The 13779-nt window shown below is 44.3% G+C and overlaps 1 protein-coding gene across 2 annotated transcripts in view; it reads right to left on the reverse strand.

Annotated features, from left to right (window-relative positions):
- Positions 1–362: 362 nt before the first annotated feature.
- The window catches only part of RASSF3 (Ras association domain family member 3), a 76684-nt gene continuing 63267 nt past the window's right edge, over positions 363–13779 (reverse strand). For both annotated transcript variants that reach the window (XM_004006496.5, XM_060412869.1), the window contains exons 2-5: positions 9887–9994; positions 7780–8008; positions 5863–5972; positions 363–3076 (exon numbers count right to left, since the gene is read on the reverse strand). In XM_004006496.5, the coding sequence (XP_004006545.1) occupies positions 2927–3076; positions 5863–5972; positions 7780–8008; positions 9887–9994 (597 nt within the window). In that variant the 3' untranslated portion in view covers positions 363–2926. The remainder of the gene's footprint in view (positions 3077–5862; positions 5973–7779; positions 8009–9886; positions 9995–13779) is intronic.

Below are 13779 nucleotides of genomic sequence, written 5' to 3' on the forward strand. Positions count from 1 at the left end.
GTCACAGGGCAGCCACTTTATAATGAGTCTTTATTCATCTGCTTCATACACTTGTATGTATACCCTTCACACACTTCTAAACATATGTATGTTTCACTGTTTCCGGAATGTGGGCAGACACTCACCTCCAGTTATCTTCCCCAGATGATAAGGCAAAGGCAAAGACACTCACCTCCAGTTATCTTCCCCAGATGATAAGGCAAAGGCAAAGTGACATTTGGAAGAACAAATGTGAACCATACAAACCTACTGAAAATTGTCACATGTCAGCCCATGTCCACAATTATCTTCAAAAACAGTTCCTCCCACTCCCATGACCTTCTTTTATCCGGCATATTACCATAAATAAAAACACACAAACATCAACTAACAACTTCAACTTTAATAATGGAAACAATTTGCCATTCCAGAAACAATTTTAGGGGAAAAAAAAACTCTTCCCCATAAAAATAAACTTAAACTCATGAAAATTATAAATATTATAATTTTTTTTTTACTTCTGTGATTTAAAATGCTCCCCTGCAATACCACCCCTTCATTTAACCTCGTTCCTGTACCATCACATACTGAAGAGAAAACAGTATTACAGCAAAGCTTAGATAGTTAAATTTAACATAAGAATTTGTACAATAATTTTTAAAAATCTTTTGGCCTCAGTGGCCTCTTACACATTAAAAATGCTGCAGTCACCAGTGTTCAGGAGAGACCATTGGTCTTCAAGAATCATGAACTGACAGGACTTCAACACAGTAAGTTCTCCAAATTGAAACCTGTAGTGCATGTGACAATGAGCGAGGTCCTGGATCACACAGACGAGGATGCCTAATTCAGACAGTCTACTTCAAGTAAAAAAAAAAAAAAAAACTTTCACAGATACCCATCAGGTACTACTTTAAGGTTTGAACAGTGTCAATCTGAGAAACAAAGGCTTCACAAAATATGAGCTTACTGGGGTGGGTAATTAAAAGACCAGGTGGTTGATAACAGTACACTCACATCTAAGCCATAGTCTGAAGAGTAAAACCAGTATAAAAATCATGAAGGCATTCCCTGAACAATGAAGGTAAAGTATTGGTTGACAATGTCACTAAAACCTCACTGAGGCACTAAAAGGAACTTACATGCAAAATGAAACAAGATGCGCCATACATATTTTACAGCTAGTTCTACTTTCGGGGGTTTCTTTCCAACTTTCCTTAAAAAGCTTAGGAAGATATGATTGTCTCGGTAATGTATGTGGCATAGCAGAAGCAACACATCTGCCTCCAACAAGACAGGTGTTCTCTGAAAAGTCAGAAGAGCCACCAAGAAGGGGACAGAAACGCAATTTTTTAAAAAGGCACAGTTCACTTAGGAGGCAAAGAACTGAAGCACCTTGGAATTGCAAAAAGACTCCATTAGGTGTCACCAAAGTGTTAACAATTCCTTGGGAATTTATAAACACTATCTAGACTGCACACAGACTGCAAGGCCCCTCTAGGAGCACAACACACCTTTCCTGCTGGCTTCAGACTAACCACTGCGCAAAATGAGACTATCTAACCTGGCTGAAGGAAGGCTCCTATTGCACATGCACTTCTTTGGTCTGCAGGAGCATGCACTTTTTGTTAAAAAGCTAAGAACCCGCTCCTCTGTGGTCCGCTGGGAGTGGACGCGGGGCAGGGGGGCCCTCCCCCACTTTACAGTCACTTTGGAACTGAGGATCTGATGGCCCGTCCTGTGCCTCCTTAATCCACACCCCTGTTCTACATCAAGTCTACTTCAATTTATAAGACAAAGGGAGAAGGGAGAGCAGTGAGGGGAGGGAAGGAGGAAGAAGGGAGGGGAAGACTAAAGGGAAAGGGGGGAGTGATTGTCAAAACAGAGTGCTGAGAGCTCCTCACTCTACAGAAGCCCCGGGGGCGGGGGGGGGGGGGGGGGGGAAGGGGTTGGGTTGGAGGGCATACTGCCTCCTCCAGAAACTCCTTTTCCACTTTGAAAAACAACCTCAGGGGGAAACTGTAACTTCACAGGGGTCATAGCTGATGCTCACCACCCAGAAGGCACAGAGAAGCTGTACCACTCAGACCTTCCGCTCCGGGAGGGCGGGGAGGGTACTGATTCACCAAGATGGGGCTCCTCCTGCCTCCCCTGGTCCCCCACAGTCAGTTCCTCCTCTGCCTCTAGCTCCTACTTTCTTTGGTTTCCGTGCCCACATTTTACTCACCAGGAAATCAAGCAATATGACAATGGAGTTAATGTCTCTAAACTGAAAGCTTTTAACCCCTTAACAAGCAAGTTCACCTCCTCCTCTACCATCCACTTACCCAAACCTCCTTCCGTCAGCACTCTCTGCCTCCACCCTCCACCTTCTTCCATACTTCCTCTTTTCTCTCTTTACCAGACTCCTCCAAAATCCTTCACCAGCTCCTCAGTGTCCCTAGCTTCCTGCGCCCTTCAATTCACATGAATTGTTTCCTCTGACATTAAAAACAAAACAAAAAAAACCCAGTAACAGACAGGTAGTTTCAACATAAGACAAGTATTCAGAAAGAGTCCTTGTTAAGCTTTTAAAAAATCATTTGCACAACCTTAAGCTTAACATCATCATATATTTAACTAAAAGAAAATAAGGAAAAATAAAAAACCTCAAAGTCCATGCTTCAAAGCACTCTAGAATGCTCCAGATGAGACCACAGGTTCACAGCTTGCCAAGAGGTAACACCGTGGTGCCGTTAACAGAACAAGCTTGCAGAATCCCTGACGGAGGACGCCCAAGCTGCAGGATGCTGCGTGACCAGTTTGGGGGAACTAGATCTAGAGATGTGTAAAGAGGAAAGGCCCTAGCATCATAGGGCAAGAAAACCGCCCTCCGACAAGAGAGACCCTGGCCGCCGGTGCACACGCAGGTCCGGTGCCGTCCCTGAGGGGCAGGGAGCCCCACACTTTACCCCGGTTTCCATGCCTGGCTGAGGGCTTCTTCCAGCTTGTGTCTATAGGCCGCATAGCGCTCCTTCAGGTTCTGTAACTGCTCGTCTTCTTCCTTGTCCAAGATCCTCAAGAAATTCTGTAGCTCTGGCAGGCTGAAGGCCTCCCACTGTGAGGGAACACAAAAATGAAAAATGCCAGGTGTTTATTAATTCAAGACTTAGGAACAAGGAGGGCGGGGAGCACAGGGGGCTGACTGCCTTCCCCTCCTGACTCACACTGCCCAACGCTGCCCAGCCTTCTCAGGAGTCCTGGTGGACGAGAGCTGAGCCTCCTGACCAGCCTTACATCCCTACCTCAGCTCACTCCCACTGCCCGCTGCTCCCCTCCTCCCAGCGTCCTCCAAAAGGGCTCTAAGAGCAAACACCTACCTCCATTAGACACTAACCCACAGAAGCAGGAAGCGCAACTCCACACTCCCTCCACCCTCCTTCTCCGTGGGGTCCTCGTCATCACTGCCTTCTTCCCCAGTTCCCACTGTCAATCTCACCCCCTCCTATCCACCACCACCCTCCCCTCCAACCCTGGGATAGCCTCCTAGCTCCACTTTTCCATTCCCTAATCTGTTCCCCCAAACAGCCAGCCTGAATACTCTCTCTAGAACGCCAATCTAGGCATGACCCTCCATGTCTGGAGCCATTCAATGGCTTCCCGCGGTTGTTTCTGCTATGTCTGAAAGACCCTCCCCTCTCCAGTCCCATCTCTGTCCCTGTGCCGCTCACTCATTACCCTGTGTGGCTTTGCACATGCTCTCCCCTCCTCCACTCTGCCTGGCAAACTCCTCCTCAACCTTCAAGTCCCAGATTCAATGCCACTCTCTCTAAGAAGGCTTCCATGATTTCCTCCCTTTCTCTGTCAGTCAGGATTATGTCTTTTAGAAACTTTCACTGGGCACTGGAAGCCTTGATCACTGCCTGATCACAAAAGATCTAAACAGTGTTATAATTATTTGCTTAGCATTTCTCTTGTCTGCACTGCATCTGCTGTACTTCCAACTATGTGGGCTTTGTCTTTGGCCCTTGAGCTTCTGACTTCATTTTCCCTAATAGCACCTGGTATTTGGCAGGCACAAAATGTTCATGGTATTTTTCTAAAAAAAAAAAAAATAATAATAATTTTTTTTAAGAAGTAAATATCAAGAAGGGTATGTGGCATCACCTGGGAGGTTTCTTTCCAAACTACATGTCCTCCCCTCCCAAAAGGAGGCCCTCAGTCCTGGGCTGAGCATCACTATCTCAGCCAAGAGCAAGGTCTGATGGGGGACTCCCAGGGCATGTGGGGTAGGGAAAAACAGGATAACCTATTACAAGTGCAGAGAGAGGAGACAGAATAAAATCACCAAGCGGATCGATGATTGAAGGAGATTGGCTCTTGGAGACTGATTGAGCTAGTTACTAAAGAAAATGAGAAGTGAAGCAGGAGAACAGAACTGTCTACATTAGAATACTCTGTTAATTTGAAAATTAACAATTTATTTTTCACGTAAGTTCTCCAAAATAAAGACAGTATAAAATAGCATCTCCCTCCCACTCTCTGACATCTATGGAAAGTTTCTTCTCTCAATTCATTTAACCTCAAAGACTTGAGACACAAGCATACCATAGAGAGGTCAGAAAAGCAATCTGGAACATCAGAACACAACGTACAGTGAATTTCAAATCTAAGCCAACATAATTCCCTCCCAGACAACGCAGCTCCAGTTACACTAACTAAACTATGTGCAACACTCAGAAACCAGCACCGAGGAAGGTAAGATGCGGACAAGGCTATGCTGATATGTCTCACTTGGGTTTGCAGAGGGTAGACTATCGTGTGCCAACCAATACCTCAAATTTTAGGCTTTTGTAACCAAGCTCTCTCTTCAAAATGACAGTGGATTTTAAAGATTTCAAAACATAAAGATCAAAAGAAACTTCCAAAATGTCCCAAATCACTGTCTTCCTGAAACTCCCCTAAATAAAGTTCCAATTTACACTGACTATATATAAACATGCTCTTTACCAAGCATGTTTACATACATTTCTAATTTGTGACTCAAAATCATCTTTTCAAGTCCCACTTTACAGATTTTAAAACTGAGGACTGGAAAGAGGAGATTTACCCAAGGTTGTACTCCTAATCTGGTAAAAGGAATGGCAGGAAGCAGAGTCTTGGTTTTTTAACTTTTAACCTAGAACTATTCTCACTGCATCACAAAATGTTCTACACGGACAATTCATGCCATTTCCGATTCTAGACAAAAGGCTGAGACCCAGAGCTTGAGAGATTTACTGATCTGACACTTAGAAGGACAGTCTGAAGTGCCTTTTCCCTCAACTGAACTGACCTAAATACAATCCTTCTTGGAGAGAAAATGGCAATTATTGCACGTATAGACACAAATCCTTAAATCATCTAGGCAAAGAGGAAAGGAAGAGTCTAGAAAGTTAAATGGCTTTCATGGTAAAGAGACTGTGTTTCCCTTTATTCCCTTTAGAGCAAAGGAGCCTGGAGACTCTGATTACCAGCAAACATATGGAGAGTGTCGACTTTCAAAGCTCAGCTGGATTAGAGTAATTTGGAGGTGGAAGGGGTGAAAATGAGACTGGGTGGTGATCAGGTTTTAAAAAAAGTGTATATCCTTCCACCTCTGAAAATTACAGACCAAAATAATGAGTGTTACAAGAAAATTATATTGTAGACTAACTCTGGGTTCATTTCTGACAATTCAAAAACACCCTGCCTCCACAGGACCACCTCTCCTCCCATGACAGGCAGACACACACAGACACACACATTCCCCCTCCCCTCCCCACCCCTCCTCCTCCGCAGTCAGTGGTAGAGTCACTAGACCAGAGCGATAAAACAGGACCAGCTGGTCTGCAGAGTTTAAAGCAAGAATGAACAATCACTTACCTCTCCAATTTCATGTTCACGAAGAACAAAACTGAGTGTGTCTGTTCTGGGACCTGCTACCAAACGCAGGTAGAGTGGATGTTCCCGGTCCGAGAGCTTGCAGGCGTAGACTGGTGAGAACGAGAGGCATGTCACAAGCACAACACAACATCATTGCCCTCCCCACCCCCAGATCAACCCAACAGTGAGATCACCTCAGCCACCTGGGCACCACCCTCCTCATCTTGTCACCAATAAACAGCCCACAGTGGAATGAATTCTATACGATTTCCATTCTATCTGCATAATGTAAACTGGGCCTTGATTTAAAAAGGAAATAATTCTTGAGAATGAATTTAAATGAGTATCACTCTCAAAATGGGCTTATAATTAATCCCACTCCTCCTTTTAGAAAGCAAGATAAACTTTAAAAAGGATCTGTAATCCCTCCAACAATAAAAATATACCTTCCCAAGAACATGAAATCAGAACTCTAAAAGCAAATCTTCCTACAGATTAATTTAGAATCAACAGGCACAAACAAAGCAGTCTGTCTGAATGTTAGCTCTGCATACACACACACACACACACACTCTCTCTCTCTCTCTCTCTCTCTCTCTGCTTTGTAGAGTTGAAAGATTTGCCATGTGGGTACTAAGTTGGTAGGATGCTATTACTGTTAGATTATGCAGCTAAAGACCAGGTGAAGCAGGCAAAGAAGGTGGCAAGACAAAATGCCATCTGAATTGATCTGTTTCATTTTCTCCTTTCCGGATACCACTGCATTATACATCATATATACATCTTCCCTGGAGATGTAAACTTCCCCCCACTGCTGAGCGCCTGTGGCCTCTGAAGGATGGGAACCTCGGCCTATTCATCCCTGTATTCTGCAGGCTCAGCCCACAGTACATGTTGAAGAAAGGTGAGCATACACAGCATCTAGCTGGGTTTCATCCCTAGGCAACCAAGGGACTTTCCCATCATGCCAAGGTGAGTGATTTTCTGCCACAGCTGCTATAGCCTCAACTCAGAAAAACTAGGGAAAGCACAAATGTTAACATATATACACCATTTTCAAATCAGTACTTAGTGAATCACTAAACCCCTGCTGTCCACCATCGGTATCAATTTCTGTTCAGTGATAACCTGATCTGGAATATCTTATTCAGTTTCATGTAGTAATTTAAGATTCTTTTTAATCCACTGATTGTGGGTATTAAGTTCAGACAGGTAGACCTCAGATCAAAATGTTATTCATCCACTGCATGAGCCCCTGGGGGGTGGGCAGGGTGCCAACCCATCCCAGGGTCACACCTTGCATGAGACAGGCTAAGGGCAAAGGAGAGCTAGGACTGCGCCATTGACAGAAGCCTGCAAGTTCACCAATCACAAGCAACTGAAAACTTAAGCACAAAGGCATTCTTCTTTGTGCTGGGTGGGGTGGTAGGGGCAAGGAGGAGGGAGAAAGTGAAAGTGAAAGTGAAGTTGCTTAGTCGTGTCCAACTCTTTACGACCCCATGGACTGTAGCCTACCAGACTCCTCAGTCCATGGGATTTTCCAGGCAAGAATACTGGAGTGGGTTGCCGTTTCCTTCTCCAGGGGATCTTTCCAACCCAGGGATCAAACCCGGGTCTCCCACATTGTAGGCAGATGCTTTACCATCTGAGCTACCGGGAAAGCCCAGGAAGAGGGAGGCTATCCCATAAATCCTCCATAAATACCCATCACATAATTCACATACAAATACCTCGGGGCTCGCAGACCGAGAGCTGTCCACCTGAAAAACACAGACAGCCAGGACGCATTCACCATTTATTTCAGAATATGTCCCTGGGCTCTGACATAACTGATACAGGTACATCCACCAGTCTTCCATGAATGAAGTCAAAAGACAGAAACAAAAGCAGGGATCATTTTCATTTCAAGCATGGTACCTTGATCTTCCCTGTGACACCGCTTATAAAGTGCAAACTTGGTAGGGCTCTCGGTCACAAGAAACTTCTTAAGCAGGGCCTCAATCACTTCGCCAACCGTGTTTGTGCTGCTGATGTGAAGGGTGTTCATACAGCCATTGCTACTGGGAGCGGGTTTTCCAGCAGCCTGGGAAGGTTTGCATAGTTCCATCTGTACTTTAATGAAGCCAGTGTAAATCCCATTTGAATTCTGAGGCAGGAAGAAGAACACACACATGAGCTGGGCATTTTAGGGAAGGAGCGTATCAAGACAACAACAGAAAAGGAAGGTGAAACACTCCCTCTCTTGTTCTCTTCTTTTATGGCTTTGCGGCAGAGGCTCACTCAAGGCGGCCCCTCAGGAGATGACCTCGGAAAGGTTAACACACTCCAGCGAAGTGCTTCTCAGGCAAGGTCTGCAGGGCAGATGTGGGGACCAAAGCCTGTGAAGCTGCATGTGAAAGGTCAGGGCCCACGGGTGAGCCTCCCATCCCCTGGCACAGATGCTGGCCAAACCACAGGGCTTGTTAAAGCTTGGGGCCATGTGCAGGCTAACTGCGCAAAGGAAACAACATCTCCAACTGATGACCAGCTATTACACAAAAAAGGAAAGTCACAATTAGGACTCTGAAATACTCAAATAACAAGAAGCAGACGGGAAGAAAACAAGCTATTTTCATTCCTAGTGGCTCCTATGTACCCGCTATTACCAACTTTGCATAAACTATTTTATATAGCGTAGGATTCCCCACTAAGCATGGGATACACAATGAGGCACTTCAGACACCTCAAGCAGCAATATTTTTACAACAAATTCAAGTTACAATGTAAACCACAGACATTATGATACAAACACTTGTGTTTCCTTTTGTTTTTTTGTTTGGCCAGGCCACCCAGCATCCAGGATCCTAATATCCTAACCAGGGCCTCCTGCAGTAGAAACGTGGAGTCCTAACCACTGGACCACAGGTGGTAGACTAACAGGTGGTGTCTTAACTGGCGGTAGAATATTTTAGTTGCTAGAAATAGTTATAATGGTCTGGTCTTCACTTTTAACTTCTAGTATATTCAGAAAAAAATGAATATTGTAATGGTTTATTTAAATGAGCCTTCAGGTTAAGTTATATATAAATGACAGTTAACACAGAACATGAAAAATCTCCTTTATGGGCCATTGTTTTTCTTCCTTTCCACAAGATCAATTTATAATACTAATTCACTCATTTGTGGAAAGTATTATACAACATTTCACTTTTTCTTTTTAATCTTTGAAATGACATGGAAATTTGATCTGTTTTAATCTCCAAGGAGGAGAGAATGTTCTGCTTTGATAAAAACCATGTTTGAAAAAGTAAGACTGGTGGAATAAAGAGGAATAATCTTGAAATTATCTGCTGTCTCCCTTTTTGGGCGGAATCCCACCAGACAGGAATCCTTTCTCACAAGTGTTTTTTTAAAAGCTCCTCCCCAAGGATCACAGAATTCAGTCGGACCTGTTCTAACCAGGTCGCCCTATCCTTTGCAGAGCTCTATCAGTTCAGGGTCGCTAGACGGCCAGGCAGGGCTTCAGGGCCCTGGACACTGGCACCGAGGCATGGCAGGTCCCTCGAGGAAGGCCATCAAGTAGCAGGGCAAGGCCAGACCAGCCAGAGGAACCCGCAGCGGGCTCTGCAATGGTCTTCCCTTCCTGTGTCACCAAGCCTGGTCTTCTCTCTCCTACACCCTCGCTCCCCACTGAGCTTCAAACAGCTCCGGCACAAAGTTGCAGAAAACACAAAGTTGAAACAACAGTGTAGGAAGCTGAGTATTATTAATACACTCAATGCTAAGAACCCTCTGGAGGTCATAACATCTTTCAAAATAAAATTTTAGGATGTGTTGACTGATTTTTGAAATAAAGCAATTTCAAAATACAGCTTTCATTTGAAAGATGCAGAAATATCTGGTTTTCCAGTCCTATATACCTTAATCTTTAAATTTCTGCAAGCGTGATTCAGACATTTTAAAACATACAGACTGTGGTACCAACAACTTATAATTGTCCTTTGACACTTTCAAGCTAAACAGTATTATTAGCACGGGTGCTCACCAAGGTCATCTTCAACTTGTCTGTGACTGCTAAGTTGTATTTATGAACTTTCTCTTTGATTTCCTCTTTGCTGAGGTAATTGTGGGTTTCCTTCTCTTTCTCCACATCCTAGAAGAAAAATAAGCCAAACCATCCATGAGCAATCACAGGAAAAAATGCAGAAGCCAGGATTCTTTTCACATGCCACATAACGATAACTATGAGCACTTTACCTTCTCACACACACACACACACACGCACACACACGCGCGTGCACACACACACGCACACAAACACACATCCTATGAACTTTACAATTTTTATAGCTTTACAGTCTTTATCAGCAAAAGGTATGGTAGTTAGTAAGTGTTAAACTGGCACTAATCACTGACCTGTCAAACACAACTGCCAGAAGGTAATTTAATCTTCCATAGGAAGACACAAGTAGCCAGACTTCCTGGACCCACCCACTCTCAACCCCCACCCCTCCAGTCTCTCCCCCCACACTCTGGAGGGGAGGATTTTAGTGAAGTCCTCTCTTGACTGTGAAAATTTCACTAACTGTTTTGTCTACAGAGCTCAACCAGTGTATGATGTCATGTGACAGCTGATGTCAATCACCGATGGCCACACTCCAGAGTACTGGGGCCCCTGAAACCAGGCATGCCAGGCACCTGACTTAAACGGCATTTGCTTCTCCCAACAACCTAACCAAGCAGGCATTTTAACTTCTGTTTCTAGACGAGATCAAGTTCTAAGACATAAACTAATCTACCAATAAAAACTGCTCTGTAGAAGTGTTGGCACTTACCTGAAAACCTGATCCCAAAGCCTACCCACCCTCAGTAACTCCAAGTACTTCCACCCGGGGTCCTCATTTAATCTTCGTCAGCATCCCCATGTTACAAAAACACTGAGGCTAACAGAGGTCAAGTGGCTTGCCAGGGACAACCCAACTGGTTAAGAGACCAAGCTCGATTCTAATCCAGGTCCTCATGCTGTTTCCACTAAACTGAACAGGCCCCCACCATTCCTGTGTGGGAGTTTGCAAACTTAAAGAAAGGGTGTATAATCAGATTCAAGCCTGGGAAATAAATTCAGAAAAGAGAAGGGTCCTAATAACCTTCAAGATAGAAGATCTGATGATTTAATAACCCCCTAAATAAAAACTTTAAAAAGTACCTCTTTTCCAGCCAGATACATCACCCCATCCTCGCAGCTGCAGGCTATCCGAGTAGGCATTTGCGCCCAACAGGCACTGTGAGCTAGTGTGATAAACACACCCCCACCAGCGAGGAAAGAACTTTAAGGGCATCAAATCCATTCAGGTCTCAAGTTCCTTGACTGGAGACCCAGAGAGAGCTGTGCTGACTATAAGTCATCTCAGGAACTTTTCGATTCCAGTGCTGTCCTAGTGAGGTCTGACGGGTCGGTGCTGGGAGGCCAGCGTGGTCACTGCCCAGCTTTGGAAACAAACCTCGAGTCCCTTGGGGAGCATTCTATCTGCCAGTGTCAAGTCCCAGAGCAATCTTATTTTTGGTGTCAATGGTTAGGGAAGGAAAAAGCTGTAGATTAAAGTAACTTTTCAGGCGCTTCAGTGACTATTTCCAAAGAAATTTAAAACATGTCTCTCACATCTCTCTGCCTGACCTGCTCTTTCCAGTCCACACTTAGCCAGCTACAGGTCATGGCTGAAGCAGAAAATGAGTCTTCCAGCATTCATTATTCACTATGAACTATCCAAAGACTTTCCAAAGCATATCCTAAAAAGTATACAATAAGAGGGGGAAGGATAAACTAGGAATTTGGGATTAACAGATACACACTAATAAATATTAAATATAAACACCAAGGATCTACTGTATAGTAGAGGGAACTATATTCAATATCTTCTAACAATTTATAATGGAAAAGAACCTGAAAAAGAATCTATCTATCTGAAACAGAACCACTTTGCTGTATACCTGAAACACAGTAAATCAACTACACCTCAATTGAGAAAAAAAAGAAAATAATTATAAGATATAATACATGATACTTCCCTGGACGTCCAGTGGTTAAGACTGCGTTTCCATTGCTGGGGACGAGCATTCAATCCCTGGTTGGGAATCCCAACTAAGATCCCACATGCCACACACTGCGGCCAAAAATTAAATTAAACGAAATATATATATGTAACATTTTTAAAATAAAAGTATACAATAAGAGACTTTCCATTTCATGGGTATGGGATGTGATGTTGGCAGGGCAAAGGGTGCTGGGAAAGTGCCCCATTCCAACCAGACTTGGGACTAGGCCAGGTCACCAAAACTAATGGTGTGCCCTGGGCTACTAACCTGAGTCTGCTCTCTCATTTCCTATCAAATAAGAAACGATACTGGAGTAGACGTCTCCAAAGTGTTTCCCAGCTTTCTGTTTGCAAAAATGTGCTTCCACTAGTGTGACCAATGAGACAGGATGGCTCCACTCAAGGAATCAAGGAAACCAAAGGCTCACCATTAAAAATACACACAAATAGTGAACTGTCCGAATACTGGAGCATACATGTGATCTAGGGGCTTACTGCGTGAAGAAAGGAGAAAAGGAGAGAAAGGCTGGGGGAGTGCACAGAGCAATGGGCAGGTGCTCAGACCATTTCGGTCAGTCCTTGGTCACAGGTTTTGCTGATGACACTGGACTTGGCACCCACCTTGAGGCCCCCTCGGGTCAGGATTCCCAGGAGCTTTAGTCAAAGGAGCAGGCCAGCCTGGGAAGAGAAACTTGACCCGGGTCGTCCACATATGCATAACTGAGACACGCCTGTGTAAACCACTTAGCCGACTTTCTCAGAGATGAAAAACCCAGCAAACACAGGAAGCAACAACAGAAAAGAGCTGGATCCAAAGGTCTCCAAGATCTCTTCCAAACCTAAAATCTCATTAAAAGATCAACTGCAAAGCAAATCCCAGAGAAGCAACTAAACCCTAAAGGGCTGTGAGCTTGTATTTTCTTTAAATACCATATATACTTATAAATCAAGTATAATTGATTTACAATATTATAACAGTTTAAGGTATATAACATAGTAGGCTTCCCAGGTGGTGACAGTGGTAAAGAACCCGCCTGCTAATGCAGGAGACACAGAAGACTCAGGTTCAATCCCTGGTTCAGGAAGATCCCCTGGAGTGGGGGATGGCAAGCCACTCCAATATTCTTGCCTGGAGAATCCCTTGGACAGAGGAGCCTGGCGGGCTACAGTTTATAGGGTCGCAGAGTTGGACACGACTGAAGTGACTTTGACATGTAACATCCTGTTTGTTTCAAGTGTAAAACATAATCACTTTATATGTACATAAAAATGGTCACCAAAATAAGTTTAGTTTACATTCATCACCACCCATAGTTTTTTTTTTCCTTCTGATAAGAGTTTAAGATCTACACTATTCTGTGATCTTGCATTTTTCAGTCAACTGAGGTAGCAACTGTTCACCAAGGCCTACTCATGCAGCAAGTATTTTCTGAACAGAAGCTGTGGGCCAGACCTTGCCCCATGAGGGAACGTCACACAGCACCTCTATCTTCATGTGAGTGAGGAATGCCAGAGAAAAAAAGACTTCCAGGAGGTTAGCTAAGCTCAGTTCCTCCGAGCACAGGAGTCTGGCAGCAAAGGGAAAGGCCTAGGAGCTGCCCGTGAGGCCCTGGATTGGAGGACACTGGTTTCTCTTAGTGTCGGAACTGGGTAAAGTCTCCTGATTAGGGAAATGTCTAGATTATTTAACCCTTTAAAAGAGGACACCCTCGCCCTTCCTCTCACACCAGAAGAATCCTCCTGCCTGTCCTCCAAGCACAATGCATGCCTATGGGCTTCCCGGGTGGTTCGGATGGTAAAGAATCTGCCTGCGATGCAGGAGACCTGGGTTTGATCCCTGGTTCGG

This window comes from Ovis aries, chromosome 3 (assembly GCF_016772045.2).
Source record: "Ovis aries strain OAR_USU_Benz2616 breed Rambouillet chromosome 3, ARS-UI_Ramb_v3.0, whole genome shotgun sequence".
In the NCBI taxonomy this organism is placed as follows: domain Eukaryota; kingdom Metazoa; phylum Chordata; class Mammalia; order Artiodactyla; family Bovidae; genus Ovis; species Ovis aries.